Consider the following 22,319-nt stretch of genomic DNA (forward strand, 5'->3'; position numbering starts at 1 on the left):
AGCAGCTTCGCATGCAATTCATAAGCTGAAACCACGTACGTAGAACATGAAAGAAACTTTGGATTAGGATCAATATTATTCTAGTTGGCACCCTTTTCCAACTAAATTAAATTTTTCATATCTCCAAAGTCGTTTTTAGATTATTATTTATTTTATTTTTTCAATCAAGTATCTAATTTTTTTTTTCACTTTCATTAATTGTTTTTCGTTAAGTGTACCACCTAAAGTCATTAGGGTTTTAATTTTTTAATTTTAAAATCAATTTTATTTTTTACTAAGCACAGGTCTGCGAATTAAACAAATTATTCTACAAACCTGTGGAGAGGATGGAGATGGCAAGAAAAGAAATAAAACACTGTTGTCACCGAAAATTGCCTCTGTCGGCAATAAATATAGTGGTCGAAGGAGAAGTGGTGAGGAAATCAGGTGCGATTTAACCTATAATAACAAGTTTATTCTAACGGTTAAAAATAATTGTTCCCCATGAACCACTTACAAACTGGTCCACAGTAGCCTTAGCCTAAAATACATATTCATACCTTCAAATCCTTGTAAAACAATATTTTGATAAACCAAAAACAAAATACTACTTCTGCATTTTCGACATAAGAGCAACCTTTTATACATTTCAAACAAAATATCATGATATAATCATTAATTAATGTGCAAAAATAAAAACGACTTCTGATAATTTTTTAAAAAGCGATTATACATATACAATGAATTTTTATTTTTGGACGTTCTTTTTATCTAATCAAAACACACTTGTCCAGTTGTCCCAGCAAACCTTGATCTATTCAGTTTCATTTCTTATAGTAGCTTAAGCTCTCAAACAAATCATTTCAGTTCATGGGGATACGTATAATTAAGTCAATTATGTTAACATCCCATAATAAATACGAAATGAATATCCATCAAATTTTCCTAGTGCACAAACCATACAAGAAAGATCAAACCCCAGGAAAACAGGGACTAAACTTCTACTCGTTCCATATTGGATGACGTTTTGATTTTGTTGCCAGTCCCCACGGATTCAATACCGTTGGTACTTGGTAGCTGGTTTCTGCATGCCAAAAAGAATAGTATATTAACACAAGCCCCCCAAAATATACATTTTTAGCCCCCACAACCCCACTCTAATCACATCAACAGCAAAAAGCTTAACTGAATTGGCAATTGATCCCCCAAAAGGAAACATACCATAAAACCATGATGGAATGAACACTCACATTGCTATCAGGAACCAATCTTTGTCATCTTGTTGATCATATTTCCATAAAATTGCGCCTCCTTTCTATTATTCGCTTTCACCTTTTCCTTCAAAGTCCTGTACTCCAATTTGACATCCCTGGTTCAAGCATAGAGAACAATTACATTGCAAGGCAAAATAAAAGATAAATTGCCCAAAATCAAAGCAACTGATTCAGTAAATCTTAAATACATAAAGGTCAAAAAGAGTAATTTATTCTGAGCATATACCTGTTGTTAGGGTCAATCTCAAGAGCTTTCTTAATGTCAAGTTCAGCCAAATCCAAGTCAGTTAACTGCATATATGCTTGGGCCCTTCTATAGAGGGCTTTAACATTTGTACTCTCGAGGTCTAACACCTACCAATCCACATCAAAAGTCATTATTTTATGTACAAGGTTAGTGACCCTCAAAGGATGAAAGACAGAATAATACCTTGGTACACAATTTTTCTGCTTCCTTGTAGTCTTTTAACTTCAACTTGCAAGCAGCATTGTTAAGATTGCAGGCAACCTTCAAGGTCTTGGCCTGCTTTTTCTCCTCCTCACCGAATGAGGAATCATATTCTATGTACTTTACAGCCTACAGTAAGATTTCAGTACCATCAGCAGGTGCATCAACATGTAGAAAGTGAAATGTATAATCTATTTTAGATTACCTTTTCATATCTTTTGGAAGCTCTTGCATGCTTACCAGCTTTAAACAACACATTTCCTTCTTCTTTCTTCTTACCAGCAGCTTCAAGTTTCTCTTCAGTGTTCAAATCCCAGGACTCCTTCTCCTGAAGGGAGAAAACAGATTAAGATTACTAGAGATAAAACTGCCAAAATAATCATCCATAGTATGAAAATGGACAAGTGTGCAAACGAAAAAAAGGAAGTGCCAGGCCAACAAAGCATAAGATTCTGATTTCCAGATCACTACTCTTTCATAGTGAGCAAAAGACATCAATTTTATAGAATATATATACTCACAATGCCAAGCTACACTAGGCAGAATTGGTTTTTATTTGAGGACAGCGCATGCAATGAACCCTTGTCCAACACAAATAGAGTAGCAAGATGGTTCAGTTATGTGATTTTTAATGAATGGAAAAAAATAAATGAAGAAAAGAAATGAACTTCTGATGGTCAAACTAAACACAAAGATGGTTGTATTGGATACAAAAGCCAGATGCATAATGAAAACAAGTCAATTAGAATGTTGTGGTTGTGGGTAAAACACTAAAACGTACAGAGTTATCTTACTTTCTATCTAATCTTGATCAGTCTTTATTTATTACTATCCAAATAAGGCTGTAAGGTTACAGCTTCTTAATAATAGATTCAGAATTTTTATTTTTTTATTTATCAAAATTAAAACAAATAAAATCAAAGCAGAATGTAAATTCAACACTGTAATTGACTTACTTTCTCAAATGAAACTAGCTCAACTTCAAAATAAACAGTTGAGTTAGGAGGAACTACAGCCAACTCCTGCTGGGACTCTGATGAACCAAAAGCATACTCAGGTGCAATGGTCAACAGTGCAACCTCACCCTTCTTCATAGTCAATACAGCTCTATCAAGTCCATCAACAACTTGTTCTGTTTCAGCACATCAAACAATCACTTTACTTGACCAAAAAATATATATATTGGATGCAGTGGAATGAGGACACTAGCAGATTTCAAGTTACCCTCATCTGTTTTGAATTCAAACAGCTTCTCTTCTTCATCATGGCCCTTTTTCAAAAAGGCAGCACCATCTTGTAGCTTACCAATTAGTTTCACTAAGACACAAAATGACAAAGATATAGTAAGAAACAATGTATTAATTATGAAATACATAAAGCAATAGACAATAGTCATCATTCAAAATAATCAGAAATTACCTTTAACAATGGCCCCCTCATTTGGACGCTCATATCCTTCCCCTTCCTTCAGGATCTTCTTTATGACCTTCTTGTCATCAGTTACTTCGGAAACAGTTTTCCATGAAACTAATTCAAGAGTAATCTGCAATGTTGCATTTGGTGGAACTGCACCTTCATCACCTTGTTCTGGCTTCCCCTTCTCACCAAATCCATCTATGACCCGACAAAGAAACGAACATAACTCCAAATTAGAGAAACGAGAAAGAAAATTTCATGAAGAATGTTAGTAATAGCTAATCACCAAAACATTATGCGGCGCTTACATTGTGGCTTAACTGTCAAAAGCACTTTCTCTCCCTTCTTCATGGTTTTAACAGCTTTTGACAATGCAGGACAATAATGACCTGTCATGGATAAAACATTTACTTCAGATACTCAGCAAAAGAAAACAATAAATATCTGCTAACGAAGTTTGAAGGCACTGACCCTCTCTGACTGTGAACTCCACCCCATCAGACTTTGCTACAAGCTTTCCATTTTCTAGATGAACTTCATACTTAACTGCATTACCAACAACAAGTACAACAAGTAGTTAAGACTTGGATAATCAACACAAACGTCACAAAAACAGAATTAAATGTGACATATATATACCCAATACTTCATCAGGATCCTTAGGGTTCTCCCATTTGTCCCCCTCAGTAACTATCTTCTTAAATATACCGCCATCCTTGCATATGTCCTTTACACTAGTCCATGACAGCAGCTCAACATCAAATTGGAGAGTAGCATTAGGAGGAATAGTTGGAGGGGAACCAGATTCACCATAAGCTAGCTCGGGAGGGATGGTGAAAATAGCATTTTCACCTTTCTTCATGGTTTTAATACCTTCATCCCATCCTTTAATTACTTGCCCTGCACTTCCAACAAAGATATCACTTTTGAGTTATATTGAAAATAGCCTGAAGATTACTTCCACACCATTTTCCCTTCAACTAGTTTAGCATACAATTTATTTCAATCATTGACATGAATACCAAACACATATACTTCAGTTGAAGTTGCAATGCAAGTTGCCAATGTACTTCAACAAAACAATTTAAGAAAGCTTGAGAGGCACCACAAAGAAGGTCTACAAAATACTAATCAACACATGAAAAGCTAAACATCCATGTCTTTTTCTTGCTTAGCACTTCACAATGTCAAATTCCCTACCTCAACTTTTATCACATACTTGTTTGGCATAAATATTGGTATAATAGTGTAACACAGAAAAATATCAGTGTAACTGTAAGAATATCAATCAAAGTACCTTGAACTTCAAACAATAATCCAATGGCTGCCAACAAAACAAAATACATCCTTCTCTAACAGAACAAAAACATAAGCATATAATGCTTCATAAGTTCATAAAATTTGGAATTGCATGACTCATCGAAATCTAGATATATCAAGTAAAGCCAAATAACTAAGGGTCTATTATGTTTGAGAAAACACTTTCTACTTTCAACTTTCATTTCCCATTTTCAAAAACAATTACTGAAATACCACATAGTTTTCACTTAATTTCCTGCTTTCAAATCTTTGTACAGGAAATGAAGATGAAAGCAAAAAGAAAGTCATTTTCAGCATTTCCTGCACAGATATAACAAAAGAGGAAATGAAGTTTGGAAAAAACGTGAAAAGAAGGTAACATTTTCTTCAATTATTCGTGAAAATGGAAAATGTTTTCCCAATCCAAACAGGCCTTAATTAACCAGCAGTTAAAGCGATCATAAACATAACGGATTCGTTTCCTTTAAAATCCAAAAGCAACACAAAACAAACAAACAAGTGGCTTAAAGAAGTAAAAAAAGTTCTAACACCAAGCACACACAACACAAAAATCCCACCATCATTTTCCAACGTTCAGGGAGCGAATTAAAAAAACACGTGAAATTTAACTCACGGTAATGCTTCCAATTATTTCAGACACATCATCCACGAGGTCTTTTCTTTTCTTTTCAGTTGGAACAAACGAGAAAAGAGAGATGGCAAACCTTGTCCGAGCGTGAAGCTGAAGGGAGAATCCCTGTCGCGGCTCGAATCAAACTTAGTTCCGTCGAGCAAAGTCCCCATGTAATGAACTAGCAATTCAAAAAATCGAAAAAAAATTAATGAAAAAAAGAAGAAGAAAGGTGAAAACGACAGAGGAATTGGCGTCGTTGCGATTTCGGGACCTTGGACTTCGTCGCCGACTTCGGGGGTTTCCCAGCCTTGACCTTCTTTGAGGAGCTTCTTCTTGAGGCCGCGGGAGCCGATCTCCCGCTCCTCGCCGACCTTGTCTTCGCCGAGATCCATTTCCTCGCCGCCGGGGATGTCGAAGTCTTCTTCCATCGCTGCCTTTCTTTTTTCACTGGAAGACTGAGTGGGGTTTTAGTTTTAGTTTTAGTCTTCCTTTTTTTTTAATTCAACACACCAACACTCACATACCCTTAGTAGTTTTATGATATATTTGGTTGGATGGATGGAAAAACAAGAAAAGAAAGAAAAGTTTAAAATTTGAATGGAAAAGAAAATAGCTGGGACTTGGAAAGAAAACTTAAATTTTAGTATCTATAAAAATAACTTTTCTTTTCATTTTTTGTCAAACAAAAAGAAGAAAATGTTTTGTTAGTAGTTTTTTTTTTCTTTTTGCAACTGCCTAGGTTCTAGAGAGTTCTTTTGGAAAAGGAAAACACGCACACGTTTGTTTTTCTTTTCTTAATTATCCATTTTTGCTAAGTTCTCCCTTTTACATCTTAACTATTTATTATCTTTTTTCTTAAAGGAGTACATGCTATGAACCGTTTTGTTTTCTGGAAATGTCTTTTTTGAAATATCATATATCTATTTTAAGAATGTATTTTCAAAACTATGTATACATAATTTCAAAATTATATTTTTAGAATAATTGTATGTTATTATGGAAAGACATCTTGAGTAGTAATAAACTTAAAATTATTAAGTTCATGTTTGTTAGTATTATTTTTATCATGTTATTAATGATTTTTAAAATTATGTAAAATCTTATTTTCTTTTATGATACTATTATATTTTTCCCTAATAATGTGGTTGAAGACATATCTATGGTTGACTTATCTATTATACAATGAATATCATACTTTTTAACACAAAAAATAAGATAAGATCAAAATAAGATTTTAATTTTTTTTTTTTACAAAATTAGGTGATCATGGTCAGAATTAATAAATAGAAAAAGGGAAAAAAATATGTCTTTAACTAAGTAAAAATTAATAAATGAAAAAAAAAAACCAAACTTGTTATAAATCATTTATGTCCATTATGCCTTGAATAATGTCTGCAAGCTGTTTTCATAGATTTTATGGTCCCCAAGTAATAGGCATATTTCTCCATATGCTACGGAATTACTCTCTTTGATTATTTATAAGTATCGAATTTTTTAAAAGAAAAAACTGTTTTTATTTATCTATCATTTGTAAATTTTAAGATTACATTAGTTACTCTTTTATCAATTATATCTTATTTATATTTTAATATTTAATTATTTTACTTATGCATTTATTAGTTATTCTTTTATCAATTATATCTTATTTATATTTTAATATTTAGTTATCTTACTTATGCATTTATTGTGGAGTGAAAATAAAAAGATGAAAAGGGAAAAATCATGACTATTTCATTAAAAAAAAAAATTCTATATAACAACCTTAAAGGACACATAAAAAGGAACCAAGTGAATATAAAATACATTAAAGTTTACTGACTATAAATACCCTCTTCATCTTTATATATATGACTCTTCAACTAATTTCTATCCTAAAAAAACTTGATTAATTTATCAATCATATTAAATTTATCAATAATTTATGTTGTTATTTCAAAATTATCTTTAATATTTTAAAATTAATAATGTATCTTTTTCTACTTAATTTTTCCTCACATAATTGTTATTCATCTTCCCCAATTCCAATAAGAAAAAGAACAACTTCATCTTATTATATTCTATCTATTCCAAAATGATTAATGTTTATATTTTTTTAACACAGATTAAGGGAAACAATAAACAAGCTAATTATTGAAATATTTTTACTATAAATCCTTACTCTTCGTTACTTGTAAGTCAATTGATAGGTACGTTAATCAATAATTGAAATAAATAATCATTCATGAAAGCATGTAAGTCAAATTTGGAAGGTGTAATTAATCCAAAGACATGTTGGAATGATAATTGAAATAAATAATCTAGACATGGACTTGCAAATGCTTGTTTACGAGAATTATAACAAATTTATCTATCTACTATAAAGAGGTATAGTTTATTATGACTTTCCTCTTCTGTTAATTATATTTGTTACACTGTATTGTGATTTGATTTCGTATTGCTATATATGTGCTTTTTTAATGTACACTTAATTGGAAACACCCGTAAAGATCGCAGTTGTTGAAGAGGAAGAACAAAATGGACATTAGTGGGGGAATCCAAGAGCCGTGAGGAGGTTGATGCTTTATTTTAGGGCACTGACTTTTGTTGTTCAATCACTCGAGCAAAATTTGAAGAAATAAATATGGAGCTCTTTGAAGAGTGTATGGATCGGACTATGGAGAAATTAAGTAGATAAATGTCTTATGCTAAGTTGGACAAGAATGATGTACATGATGTTGTTCTTATTGGTGGTTCTTCGAGGATTCCCAAAGTGCAGGAGTTATTGAAGAAGTTCTTCAAGGGAAAGGGATTCGTGCATGAGTATTAACCCTAGTAAGAATAATGTTCCAAACTTGGTATTTTCGGATTTTACACCACGTATCCCTTGGTATACTCGATCCTTTACATGGAGATATCATGAGTGTAGTGATTCCAAGGAACACTTCCATTCCTGTTAGGAAGACAGAAGTTTACAATACACGAAAAGATAACCAATATGGGGCCAAGATTTAGGTTTACGAGGGTGAGAGAACATGATCCATAGATAACAATTTGCTGGGTACTTTTGTTCTTTCTGCCGCCATCCTTTGTATATGTGTTTTTCTTATAGATGCAAATGATATCTTATGTGTTTCTGGCTAGGAAAAAACCACTTGCAATAAGAACAAGATTACCATAATCAATGACAAAGAAAGACTGTCAGCTGAAGAGATTGGAAGACTGATTCAAGAAGCTGAAGATAAGAAGTTCATTAGGAAGGCCAAAGCAATGAGTTCTTTGGATGGTTAGGTTTACAAGGTGAGGAGTGCTTTGAAGAGGAAAGATATCAGCTCAAAGCTTTGCACACAAGAAATGAAGAAAAGGATCAATTCTGCAATTACTAAGGAAAAAGCCACAAAGTTGCTTGGTGGTGATAATTACCATTTACCTGCAAGATCAAGCAGAGGTGTTTGAGGTTCATCTGAAGGATTGCTAGTCACTTAATTTGAACCCATCATAGGCAAAGATTGATTAGTTAGCTTTACTGTTGAGATTTCTTTTTTTGTGATGCTGTCATCTTGTATGTGATAAATGAAAAATTTTATAGTATGATCTGACATTATCTTAAAGTAGTTGAAGTTTGATAATTTCATTGAATATGATGAATTGTTGCTATGACTTAATTGAGCACTCAAGATACTTCTGAGTGATCCTTGGACTTGTTCCATTCCTATATCATACTCTTTTTTGTAATTTTTAAGTAATATAATCATGCAAAATTGATATTAAGATATGTTCTCAATACCAAAAGCTTTGATTGATGGTAAAATTTAATATTTTGGTCAATTAACTTTTAATAGAAAAATGCTAAAAATAATTTAGTCGATTCAATTATTGAAAAAATTTATAAAAAATAACAATCTGAGAATTTTAAATAAAAAGGGATGAAAGTACTAAAGTATACAGTAATAAGTAAAAATTTCAAAGGTTTAATTTACTTAAAATTTTGTTGAATGATTAAACTATACATTAATTTTAGTAAACAAATTAAAAAAATTTAATTAAATCTTACAATTATTTAGTTTCATTTTAAAATATAAATACTCACTCTTAGAGTACCTTGTTTGTTTCAGTTATTTGGATGTCGGAAAGAAATAAAATATTATAAACATAAAAGAGGAATTATGGAAATTTTTTTAAAGAGAACCTGTTTCCTACACTTCTCTTTATAGAGTTGTTCACTTGCTCCAAGCTCTCTCTCTCTCTTTCAGAAGAGCAGTGTCGGTGTGCATCTGTCGTCGACCATAAAGGCTACCCTGCTGCAACATCAATAGCTTTTTTTACTTATTTTTGCACAACAATAACTTTTTGCTTGTTTTTCTATGCAAATGTTAATAATTACTTTAAGTGTAAGGACATTAAAAATGTTTTTTTATTAAAAAATATTATTAGTTTATTCCTTCATTTTAATTTTAAATACTATATTACTTTTTTTTTCTTGATTAAATTGATTCTTATAATTTTATGATTCTTATTTTTTTAGTTCTTATAATTTACATTTTAATTCTCTATATAATTTTGAAAGTGATTTTTTTAATTTTTATAATTTTATAATTTTTACTTAAATTATAAGGAATAAAAATGAATTAAAATATAAATGATAGAGACTAAAAAAATACTTTTAAAATAGAGAAATTAAAAAAAATTAAAATATAAATTATATAAATTAAAAAAATTACTTTCAGACTATAAAAACTAAAAAATTAATAAAAATTAAAAAAATTAAAAATTATCAGAAGAAATGAGTAATTTAATTTTTTTATATAGATATCTTAATCTTAAGTTCTTAACACTTAACAGTGATTTAGGCAAAACCTTTTTTCCGTGACAGAGGCCCTCGAAAACTATGCACCAAATATTAAACAGGATCCTCTTTTAAATTTTACACTCAAACGGCTAACTTCTCTTTCGGTACGGTGACACCTTTTACAGACTCAGTATCACCCACTTTTCCTCTCCTTCATTCAAGCTCACCTCACCCTTCAATCCTAAATACAATTAAGAGAATAAATCCAATCATTCTCACTATTCAAAGCAAAACAACACAACCTGGCCCCCACTCTTTTTATACTACTATCATAATTTTAGGACTATTATTAATTAATTAACATCACTTTCGCAGTGAGTGAAAAAGATAAAATATTCCCCCATTTGCAAATAGTCGTTGCAATTCTCTTCTTCAACTCATTAATGATCGTTTTTCTCTCTTTCTTAAACACCCCCCAAAGCTCGTTTTCCCATTCCATTCCATTCCATCACCCTCTGTGCAACACAGCTTCTATTTCACCTTCCCCAGAAAATACCCTTGGCTTTTTCCCTCACCAGCATTGTTCCTTTGCTGTTATTCTAGCTTCATTAATCACACACTCACACGCGTAGCGCCAGGTGGAGTAAAACACACTAGCCAAACGGCCATGCTTTAGAGCTCAAGAACCTTCCCAGCAACCAAAAAAAAAAAAAAACTCCTTTTGCCTCATCAAGGAAGTTACTAATTAGTAAAAAACAAAAATGGCTATGCTTCTCCTCATTCCACTGTTCCTATCATCCATTGCACTATTCACCATAGCAAGTAAGCCTCCTTCAGTTTTTCTTTTCTTTTTTATGTTGTTTACACGTTTCTTGTTTGGAAGACAATCTTGTTCACACTAAATGACATTTTTCTCTTTTACAGGCGCGACAACGTTTTCAACCCATCCCGGAATCTGCTACGGCCAGCTCGGAGACAACCTTCCACCGCCGCAAAAATCAGTCTCCCTCATCACCTCCCTCCACGCGAAGCGCGTGAAGCTCTACGACGCAAACCCGGCGATCCTCCACGCGCTACGTGACACGAGCCTGCAAGTCTCCATCATGGTCCCCAACGACCTCATCGTGAACATCTCCAGGAACCAATCCCTCTCCGACAAATGGGTCTCCGACAACGTCGTACCCTACCATCCCCGCACACTGATCCGCTACCTCCTGGTGGGCAACGAAGTCACCAGCAGCACCGCCCCCAACGGCACGTGGCCCTACCTGGTCCCCGCCATGCGCCGCATCAAGCACTCTCTGAAATCCCTCGGGATCCGCAAAGTCAAAGTCGGAACCTCCTCCGCAATAGACGTTCTGGAAGCCTCGTTCCCTCCCTCGAACGGTGCGTTTCGAAAAGACCTAAGTGCCCCCGTCATGAAACCCATGCTAAAGTTCCTCAACAGAACAAAATCCTTTTTCTTCTTAGACGTCTACCCTTTCTTCTCTTGGTCCGCTGACCCCTTGAATATAAACCTCGATTACGCTTTGTTTCAGTCCAAGAATTTAACGGTAACGGATCCGGGTACGGGTCTGGTTTACACCAACCTCTTTGATCAAATGGTGGATGCGGTTTATTTTGCCATGAATAGATTGGGTTTTCCGGGCGTTCGGATCTTCATCGCGGAAACGGGTTGGCCCAATGGTGGCGACTTGGACCAGATTGGAGCCAATATTTTCAACGCTGCCACTTACAACCGAAACTTCATAAAGAAGGTTACTAGAAAACCGTGGCTGGGGACACCGGCTCGACCGGGTTCGGCTCTTCCGTCTTTTTTATTCGCTTTGTTCAATGAGAATCAGAAACCGGGTCCGGGCACGGAGCGGCACTTCGGCTTGCTGCACCCTAACGGCTCGAGGGTTTACGACGTCGATTTGTCCGGGGAGACGCCCGAGGCGGGGTTCCGGCCGCTTCCGGTGCCGGAGAATAACGAGAAGTTTAAGGGGGAGATATGGTGCGTGGCGGCACGTCCGCATAACGCGACGGCGCTGGCGGCAGCGCTTGCGTACGCGTGCTCGCAGGGAAATGGCACGTGCGATCCGATCCAACCGAAGGGGAAGTGTTTTAAACCCGATTCGGTTTTCTGGCACGCGAGCTATGCTTTTAGCGCTTATTGGGCGCAGTTTAGGAAGGTTGGTGGTACTTGTTACTTCAATGGGCTTGCAACTCAAACCGCAAAGGATCCAAGTAAGTGATTTTTTTTTAATATTTGCTTATTTTTCTTATTCTGATTTCTGATTTTTTTTAGCCATATAAAGGTAAGATTATGCTTTAGTGTTTTTAGAATGGTGTTTAACATTTATTAACCTTCATTCGTCGATGTAAAAAATGTTTTATCCTATTGATCGGAAATGACATAATGTTTGTTATGTTATGTGTAATTTTTTAAGTAGTTATTATAAAGGTTAAAAAACTTATTATACATAACATTTTTAATTGGATGATAGTAAAACAAAATTATACTATGAATGCATTATCTAATTTAATCATTGGATTTTGGAAGTTTTGTGGTTTGGAAATTATTTAAACGAGTAATTATTAAAGTCATGTGCTTTGGTTTTTGTTAACTGCTTGAAGGAAGTGAAAATGTTCAATGATTAAATTGGATTTTGGTGGAATTTACTTCCTGTTAGTTTAATTTATTTTGAATTCTTGAAGGTTATGGATCTTGCAAGTTCCCAAGTGTGACACTTTGAAGGAGGAGAAATCAAACAAATCAAGCAAAATGGAGTTTTCGTTACGCAATCATATGATGATTATTTAATTTGACTATATCGACATTGGGAATTCTGAATTAGGGGATCCTTTTTACTGTAGGTAGGCTAGTGTTGCTTTCATTTCATGAATGCATGTTCCTTCTATAGGTAGCATCCAAACCCACTAACTAAGGAGGAACATACATTGGTGAGTTGATTTTGAATACTCCAACCACCGGATCGCCATTATTTAACACCATGTTGGTAGAATAAGTGATAAGGTGCAATGTTTTCTGTTTGTCATTTGCACAACTTATCTTCTTTTCAATTGGTAAGTAGGAAATACTAGTTCTTTGCATGATCAATTCTCTGGACCCTGGATCACCATTATTTTGATGTTATCTATATCATACTGCTAGAAGTGATAAGGTGCAAGCAATGTTTCTATTTACAATTTTTGCTCAACTTCAATCCTTTTCGATTGGCAAGTAAGATAAACCATTATATTTAATAGTTCTTTGCACGATCATTTCCACACTGGATCGCCATTATTTGACCTCATGCTGCTAGAATAAGTAATGAAGTGCAATGTTTCTTTTTGCACAACTTGGACTCTTTTTTATTTGCGTAACTATTTTATGCAATAATAATCCTTTGTATATATATATATATATATATATATATATATATATATATATATATATATATATATATATATATATATATATATATATATATATATATATACATATATATTAGTAACGGCTCCAAGATAGCCCTGGAAGGTAGGTCCATTGCCGCATTCCCAAATAGGTCCACTCCTCTGTCTAACTTATCCTTATGAGTTTTACTTTGGGATGGGATTCCTGTGTTTTTTGTTTGTTTTTATGTTGAGGTTTTTGTGAGAATTAAAAAATAGTAAAGGTCGAAATTTATATTTGAACAAAATTTAATTGGTTTACCCATGGGTGGGTCACACAAAATTTAGAAAAATTTTAGATAATTTTTTTTATCTTAGCGTTGACCCAGAATTTGCGATAGAATCCACGTAAATTTTTACTTCTATCTTTTTTATAATGAACATTATATTCCTATCTAGTAGAGTAGTACTTCAAATATTTGAACAAAAATTAATTGGTTTACACATGGGTGGGCTACGCAAAATTTAGAAAAATTTAAAATAATTATTGTTTTTTTTAATCTTAGCGTTGACCCGGCATTTACGTTAGATTCCACGTTAAATTTTATTCCTTTTTTTTTAAAAAAAAAGAAACTAGTATCTACTATCTAGTACTAGTGGTTCAAATATTTAAAATTAGATATTAAAATGTAAATTACAAAAATCTCCTCAGTTTAAGCAGGAAAAGATATTCTCAAACTACGTCATCTTTTAAGTTGAAAGTGTTAAATTCTCCTGATACGATAGTTTTTTTAAAAAAAAAACAAGCAAGATACTAACATTCTCAAACATGTGGAGTTGGAGAATAATTTATTTAGTGAAATTTTTTTTGGACAAACGATAATCATGTATATCATGAGTGATATTAATTTGAGTTGAGAGACAAACACCCATAATCTCTAATTTAAAAAAATTCATTTTTTGAAGATTCTTAATTAAAAAGCTATAAATTATAATATTCAGTTTATATATATATATATATATATAAAAACTATTTTATTTTTATATCTTTTTATTTCTTTAAGATACAATAGATTTAAGTTCATATACTCTTATTGCATTGGATGTTGTCCTTTGCCAATGACACTATTTTTTTCTTTCATTTAGTGACAACACTTATTGTATCCATGTATTACCATGATTGTAGAGAGAAAAAAATCATAAAACTACATGCTATATAAATATAATATACTACGAACTGAACATTAGATGAATTTACTCTGCAACTTTCTCTTTTTTGTAAAGATAAAGTCCTACTTTGACAATGGTCACTCACATTAGATGAATTTATGTCTTCTCTTTTCTCCCATTATTACATAATATTTTTCTCATAAATCTACTAGATTAGATTTGGTGAGGGGTTGGGTAATTTGCACAAGATTTTAGGTTGAAACCTTAATATTGTCATTTTCCAAAAAAAAAATGTGATCCCCTCACACAATTTGTGAGAATGGAATTGTTTATATATATATATATGTGGTTATAATGAGAAGTTATTATCCTCATATTCAAATTAAATTCTATTCTATTTTTAAATTCTTCCAAATTATATTATCTTTAAATATTATTGTTATAATTATGCTATTAGAATTAAATTTAAATTAAAATAATATTTTTTTATATTAATTCCATTCGTTGAAAACTATAAAAAACGATTTTAATTTATATTATTAAATGGTTGCATATAAAAAAAAATATCTATGTATTTACAAGGGTTAAAATGCTCGTTAAATTCCAATTACTCATATTTTTAATTTAACTAATCAATCTATCTTTATACACTAGAGTTGAAATATGTTTTTTTTTTCAACGACTTAACCTTGTATTTTTATTATTTTTTAAACTATTGTCAGTATTTTAAAATAATTTAAATTATGCATTTTTCATGTCGTCTCAATTTCTTATACTTATAAAATTTGCCATAAACTAATTAAACATATTTTTATAATTTTAAAATTTTAAATTTAGTTTTTAAAATATTATCCAAATTTAAAAATATTAATAGAATTGCACGAGATGCAATTTGATGTTTTGAGTTAATTTTTAATAAAATATCATTTTTAATAAGAGATTTATTTAGATGCATACAAGTTGATCTTATCTTAAGCTAAAAAGCGAATCTTATCTATTCTTGAAAACTTGAGGCACCCTAATCATCAGTTTGTTTGGCCAAAAAATAAGAGAAAAATTTAAATTTAAATTAAAACTAAAAACTAAAATAAAAAGATTATTTCGAACAAATATTTTTTTTAATCAAATAAAAAATATCAATATTAATATTTTCTCATTTCTCTATAAAATAAGTCATAAAGTTACGTTGTTGCTTCGGCCGGCTGCTTCTCCTTTCTTTTGTATTTTATTCTTGCTTTGCCTGCGCATTTCCACGTCTCATTCTTCTAGAGATTATCTTTTTGAACAGTGAACAATTGTTTTACATTAAAACCCACCTTACATGTCCACATTTCTTTTCGGTACCACTAAAATAATCAATTCCAAAAATTTACATATGATCTTCTAAAATACTAAAATTTTACATATGATAAATTAAATAATAAATAATTATTCTGATATTCTTTTTTTTTAGGATATCACAAATTTGGGTTTTTGATTACTTTAAAAAATAACATTTTAATTTTTTTTATCATAAATAAATAAATTAATAAATAGTAATATTTTATTTGAAGATCTATCTCAACATTAATCATTTTGAAATACTATCATAAATCCGTAATCCAAATAAAATCTAAAACAATTATTAATTAATTATATTTTAATAGGTTAAAACATTTATTACCTACAAATAAATTTTACTATAACAACACTTTCACATTAAGAGAGCCTGTATAAAAATTATATTAACATTGTTAAAATATAATTTATTTATTGAAAGTTGTTGATATAAGTGATTTAATAATTATGTCCTATAGAAAAGATAGAGACTTGATTTTCAGTTTGAACAATTAGAGATAACATTTATTTCAAATAGAAGTCTAAGGTACTTTCTTATTATAAGAAAAAAAACACATCATATAATCCAAATCGAAACTTACAAAATTATTTAAGTTATTATATATTAATCAATCAAAACATTTATTAGCTACAAATAATAAACATTTTATTATTAAAAAACTTACTAGAACAAAACTTTCATATTAAAAGTGATAATCACTTTAGTTTTTCATATAAGAAGTCCAGTTGAATTGGTTGATGAATGATATTTTTTTAAATGTTAAAATTTGACTTAAATTTTGTCATATAATATTAATAATGCTAAATTAAATTAAATTAATGATATGTGTAAATAGTGAAATGCGTACGGCATGGATTTATGATTTGAATGGAATGAAATGATAGATTGATTAAGTAGGAAATTCTGCTTTTATAGAGTTCTTCACTTAAGAAATACTACAACTACTGTACAGAGTTCATATCAATCTCATCATATTATATAGAGCACCAACTTATCTTCAAAACTCATTCATAACTAAAATCCTTCCATTCCTTCCTTCCACAAACCCTATCCTATTACCAGACAAACCTCATTTTCAGGCTTTTTCTGTTACTCTGCACCATACCACTTCACTCATCACAATTCACAAACCCATAGAGAAAGGAAAAGCTTTTTTTTTTTTTTTTTTATCTGGGTCACCCTACACAACCTTGCTGAATGGAAAACTGTGTCTTCCACCACCACCACCACCACCTTAGGAGCATGATCACTCTTCCACAACCATCTTCACTGAAACCGAACTTGAGAGTGTGCCCCAAAGTTATGAGGGTGAGAGCGAGCGCGGGAAGGAGGCACTGCGAGTTCAGCAGCCAGAACGCGCCCCTTGAGCCACGGTCCCTGGCGGGGAAGTTTCTGAGCGGCGTGTTGCAGAACCGCCGCCAGCTGTTCCACGTGCTTGCCAAGGAAGAGTTGAAGATGCTGAGTGATGACAGAGACTCTGCTATTGCTCGCATGCGTCTCAGTCACCACTCTGATGAAGCCTTGCTTCACAGGTACGTAATTTCTCACCAATTTCAAATACCCCTTCTTCTTCTTTCAGTTTTGTTTTCACTCTTGTTTTTCTGAGACCCCCCTTTCTTTTTATGGTCTATGAATTGTTGATGATCGTGTTTATTTATTTATTTTTTTTATTGGCAAAAGTTAGATATTCGTTTTTTAGTTTTTGTTAGTGGAAGAGATTCGATCTCTCCCTCTTCTTTTCTGTCTTGAACCACCAGGCCAACCTTATAACTCCAATCAGCCAACCTTATAACTCCAATCTGTGTTTATTTGTGATGGGTGAAGTTTGTGACTTCATGTTAATCAAAGTGCATGTGCATGTATATATTTGTAATTTTTCCTTTTTATTTCTGTCACGCTGTAATTCTATTTTTTTTACACTGATTATCTATTAAAAGTTTACAAGATATGATTTTTCAAATACCATCGTACTTGGCAATTCATCATTGAATGACAAGGGTACAGTGGATTTTTAACTAAGTTCTTGTTTTTTTTTAATGTATATATGTAGTTAGGTCATTGGGGGTGGAAATTTCAGTGGTGGTTTTTTCATATGAAACTTGTCCCTCAAACTTTCATCCCCTACCACCATATGGAGGAAATTTACTGATCTTGCATTATGTATGAACTTGCATTTCTTCCTCTTTTGGTTTTGTTGTTAGATGTAGAAGTACAACCTTAAACTAGTTGTGTTTTTGGTGTTTTATTTGGAAACGAGCATGAGGCATCTTTTATGTAAGATTGAACCTACTTATATTTACTGACCCCATATATAAGGAAAAAGAAGGTTCTGGTGTATTTTACTCTAAATTGGTAGAGGCTAGTGACAGTGAATGACTGAATGTAACAAAAGGAGGGCAAAACTTTTGAACCTTAAAAGGCTTCGCATAGTTTGTTTTGTGATCACCCTTACTATGTCTTTGTTCTTTTCCTTTTGATTGGAAGGTAAATTTATCATAGAGGAAAGAGAGAGTTAGAAAAAGTCCAACTAAAGAGTGGATAAAGTTTTCCTTAAACGGAGAAAACAAGATAAGAACTAGATAGAAAAGAATCAAGAGGGAAGCCTACAAATATCTGAGATGACAACTCCCCTTGAAATTGACATGATTGGGAAGCTGACGAAAAGTTAAAAGACTAACTTATCACATAAGAAGTTGACAAGTATATACAACTTTAATGCTGCAGGTATTTTGCTTCAACAATTTGTGCCAAATGATAGCTGCACACTCTGACAAATTTTTGGATTATTGCTTTGTTTTTAAAGCCTCTGTAGATAATCATCAAGTACTTACCTAAGGACAGTAGTTCTCATCAAGATCAAATTGTTTCATAGAAAATGACTAGCAATGTAGAAATAAGTGTCCAACAGTTCCACAGCTTGCATATGCATAACATAGATCAGGGGAAAGGGCAATGTGAGGTGTATCAACGTATTCCAGAAACAAATGGGATGGACCTATTTTGAATCTTATGTTATATATTCTGACAGTATTAGCTGTTTTTTTTTATGAAATTATCTTATGTCATTGAGGGGCAAGTAGCTTTTGGGTTCAGAGTTGAGGCAGATAATTGCAAACTGGATTTGTTGTGTCAAGTTTGGAATGGTTTGGTCTATTAAATGAATGATTTCATTTCCAGAATTGTAGAGAACAGGGATGAATACAGATAAAATTTCCCATACTAATAAAATGTTTTATAGTTGTTTACCAATTGAGATATTTGCATAATTATATTCTATAGTTTTATGGAACCAAATGCTGTATTCATGGCACACCATATATTTTAGAAGGTAATAGAATGTATTCTTGCAAATTGTAAGAATAATGAGTTCGCTCCCGCTTCCAGTCCTCCATACAAAATTTTATTACAAAGAAGTGTTGCATGAGTGGGTTTTCTACAATCATGAATCAACATTTAATTTCATCTGCTGGTTATTTTGGTTACCATTGTTTAAGAACATTTTTAAGAACTTGGAAGGAGCTTGTCAAGTGATCTGTTGATTCTGGCCATGTTGTTTATCCTCATTGTATTCTTATGTATAATATAATAATATAAGAGGATAAAATGGTTGGAAACTGTGGAGTGTGGACATCATCACATCAATCGCTATTTATAATCTATGATACATCCATCTGTGTGATTATTTGTCTGGTCATGCTAGGGATAACAACATTAATACATGTATGCTTTATATTGTTGGTTATGTATGACTCGAAATCCCTGCAGTCTGATCAGAGTATTTTATCCATTTGTTACTCTTTGGAAAACACAGGAATTGAAAGGGCCTTTTGTTCATTTCCTTGCATGTTCTTCTACTATCTAGCTCCAAGACACTTCAAACTTTCATGTGTAAATGAGTGTTGTCTCTTTTCATATTTTTAAATATTAGATTGTTCATAAAGAAAAAAGTATAAAATAAATATAAAAAAGATAATTGTAAAATATTAATTTTCTCATAAAGACCTCTTTCCAAAAAACTTTTGTGATCTTGGTTTGTTGTACTTCCAATCATTTCGCATAACCATGCTCAAAAAATTGGATTTCTGTGACAGTAGTTCCGTGCTTCTTGTTTCTTCTTCATCTAAATGTTTCTGAGCTTGCCAAGTTTATCTGAATTTGGTGAGCCTGTTTCCTGTTGTTTAGCTAACCAAACTTTAGCTGTTATTGAGTATTTGTGGCAGTTCCCTACATCTGGAGGAAAGCTGTTCGGTTTTAAAATTTTTGACCATAAGTGATGCCACACAAAACTTTGGTGTCTAAGAAATTAATGTTAATATTATTTTAAGTTGTTGATTTTACAATCATCTGATGCAGTGCAGACTGGACTTTAGAGCTTTGTGCATAAATAATCATGGAAAATGTTTCATACTATAAATACTTGTGGATATTCATTTAATAGTGTATTGACTTAAAAGTTTTCTGAATGCAGGAGGATTGCACAAGTGAAAGAGAATGAGTCTATGATTGCTATAGAAGATGTTATGTATTTGCTGATTTTATACAAGTTTTCCGAGATCAGGGTTCATTTGGTTCCAAAGCTTTCTAGTTGCATATACAATGGAAGGCTAGAAATATTGCCCTCTAAGGACTGGGATCTAGAGTCTATTCACAGCATGGAGGTTTTGGATATCATAAGGAAACACGTCAGTACCGTGACAGGTTTGAGATCAAATCCTAGTGTAAGGGAGAGTTGGGAAACGACTCCTATTCGACAATTCTGGCTTGCCCGAGTCTATGTCGCCTCCATATTATATGGCTACTTTTTGAAGTCAGTTTCATTGAGGTACAACCTAGAGCGAAGTCTGTCTTTGTCTGACCATGATCTTCATCATGGTCACAAGACCGGCCCTTCATTTCAGGACATGTATCGTTCTGGGCCAAAAGATGTGATGCTTGGCAACAAGAGTGACATACGATCTGTATGGCATGGTTTAATCGGGCAGGAAGAGGAAATCGAGGATTTAACATGTTATGTTACGGGCTTTCACCCTGGATCATTTGAGAGATGTGCCAAACTGAGATCCAAGGAAGCTGTGCATTTGGTAGAGAGTCATAGTAATGCACTTTTTGGAGATGGGAAATCTGGTTTGTCTCAGCATGATGATGTTATTGTAACTTCATTTTCTAGTCTGAGGAGGCTAGTCTTGGAAGCTGTTGCTTTTGGATCTTTCCTGTGGGAGACAGAAGATTACATTGACAATGTATATAAGCTTAAAGATCAAGTGGTTGAGTGAAGGAACATGTTGGTAAATGAATTTCCACACTGTTGGGCTAATTCTCATTGTATATAAAGTTAGTTAGATTTAGGCTAATTTTATTTTGTATAGGATGCATTACCTCTAAATAATGTAGGTTGGTTAGCTAAGAAAGAATGGAGATAGAGATTTTACATAGTGACAAAGAATGTCCTTATGAAAAAATATTTTACTTGTTCATTTGCACATAATTCCAATTATGTTTGAACTTGTTCAGTTAAATATGAATACTATTTCTTTAACTATATATTCAGTCTGGCAGTATATGATAGAGGGCTGACCCATGCATCTCAATTGAGTCTTATGTTATTTGATATTTCCCCAAAAAGGCCCAGTTATGTTATATTGAAATAGCTATTGTTGCTATGAATGATTATGAATGAAATATGAATTTTATCTTTTATCATCCTCTTAGCTTTAATGGTAGTTTTAGAGTAGTATAGCTTTTAGCACTCTAACGGTGTATGTTGCCATGGATACAAATGTGCTATAAATTTGCAGCCTTGTTACCAACGGGGAGTTAGTGCTTGCAGTCATGATCCATTTCTTCAACATTCCGTGTTGATTAAACTAATCAGTGTTTCAATAAAATCATTAAAAGAAAACCATTTTTAATGTTTCTAATAAAATGAGGGATTTGTTTACATTAGATTAAAGTATAGTTTCTTATTTCATTTGACAACTTTATATTACAGTAGGAAGTTTCTTGTGTGTTGAGTGAATATTTTTAAATTTAAATATTTTTTGATAAAAAATAAATTAAAGAGTAATAATTATATTATTAATAATAAATGTTTTATCATATTAAATAAGAACAATAAATTGATAAAACTTTCAAAGATAAGCAAAAAATTATTCAAATCAAAACACGTTATTTTTTTATTGATTTGACATAAAAAGTAAGTAGTGCAAATTTAAGAAGAAAAGATAAAAAATAATTAATTCAAAAGTCCAACGAAATGAGATTTAAGATAAAAAGTAAATTATGATATATAATTTTTTTTAAAATAATTAAAATTAAGATTTATAGGAAAAAATCTCAATATTTTTTTAAACAATTTTTTTGAGTTTTTTTACTTGTTATTTAGTTATAAGTGATCATTTATCATAAAAAAAATTAAAATTTATCATACTATCTTGTTGCCCATAGGTTACCAAGGGTGGCATTGACAAGATGTTATGCTACTAACCATGTTTGAGGATTTGATTATGTTCGGTCTTGTATTTATCATTTATTTGTCAATGAAATGATATGATCCTCTTGTTTTTTTTTTTTAAAAAAAATTATCTTAAAAACTACCTTCCTTTTATCTCTATTGTATA

General features: G+C 32.1%; 3 protein-coding genes and 1 pseudogene across 5 annotated transcripts; 3 read left to right on the forward strand and 1 right to left on the reverse strand.

Moving 5' to 3' along the window:
* Nucleotides 1–706: 706 nt before the first annotated feature.
* On the reverse strand, nucleotides 707–5,827 carry LOC114423694 (peptidyl-prolyl cis-trans isomerase FKBP62-like). Of its 3 annotated transcripts, XM_028390542.1 has the most exons (14): nucleotides 5,823–5,827; nucleotides 5,322–5,505; nucleotides 5,142–5,228; nucleotides 3,757–4,017; nucleotides 3,589–3,663; nucleotides 3,426–3,506; nucleotides 3,121–3,315; nucleotides 2,926–3,018; nucleotides 2,658–2,833; nucleotides 1,907–2,029; nucleotides 1,684–1,830; nucleotides 1,480–1,607; nucleotides 1,230–1,348; nucleotides 707–1,063 (listed from the first exon to the last, which is right to left on the reverse strand). In XM_028390542.1, exons 2-13 carry the CDS (start codon nucleotides 5,476–5,478, stop codon nucleotides 1,237–1,239), a joined length of 1,635 nt encoding a protein of 544 aa, XP_028246343.1. In that variant the 5' UTR covers nucleotides 5,479–5,505; nucleotides 5,823–5,827; the 3' UTR covers nucleotides 707–1,063; nucleotides 1,230–1,236. The 3 variants fall into 3 exon arrangements, with proteins under 3 accessions (XP_028246343.1, XP_028246344.1, XP_028246342.1); XM_028390543.1 differs by lacking the exon at nucleotides 5,823–5,827 and having other exon boundaries at nucleotides 1,201–1,348; nucleotides 5,322–5,586; XM_028390541.1 differs by lacking the exon at nucleotides 5,823–5,827 and having other exon boundaries at nucleotides 5,322–5,584.
* Nucleotides 5,828–7,353: 1,526 nt separating this feature from the next.
* On the forward strand, nucleotides 7,354–8,482 carry LOC114424244 (annotated as a pseudogene).
* A 1,748-nt stretch (nucleotides 8,483–10,230) lies between these two features.
* On the forward strand, nucleotides 10,231–13,028 carry LOC114423698 (probable glucan endo-1,3-beta-glucosidase A6). The gene is made up of 3 exons (XM_028390547.1): nucleotides 10,231–10,637; nucleotides 10,740–12,044; nucleotides 12,516–13,028. Exons 1-3 carry the CDS (start codon nucleotides 10,577–10,579, stop codon nucleotides 12,551–12,553), a joined length of 1,404 nt encoding a protein of 467 aa, XP_028246348.1. The 5' UTR covers nucleotides 10,231–10,576; the 3' UTR covers nucleotides 12,554–13,028.
* Nucleotides 13,029–16,626: 3,598 nt separating this feature from the next.
* LOC114423699 (UV-B-induced protein At3g17800, chloroplastic-like) lies at nucleotides 16,627–21,243 on the forward strand. The gene is made up of 2 exons (XM_028390549.1): nucleotides 16,627–17,234; nucleotides 20,171–21,243. The coding sequence occupies exons 1-2, from the start codon at nucleotides 16,900–16,902 to the stop codon at nucleotides 20,973–20,975; spliced, it is 1,140 nt and encodes a 379-aa protein (XP_028246350.1). The 5' UTR covers nucleotides 16,627–16,899; the 3' UTR covers nucleotides 20,976–21,243.
* The last annotated feature ends 1,076 nt before the right edge of the window (nucleotides 21,244–22,319 follow it).

This window comes from Glycine soja, chromosome 8, assembly GCF_004193775.1.
Source record: "Glycine soja cultivar W05 chromosome 8, ASM419377v2, whole genome shotgun sequence".
Lineage (NCBI taxonomy): Eukaryota > Viridiplantae > Streptophyta > Magnoliopsida > Fabales > Fabaceae > Glycine > Glycine soja.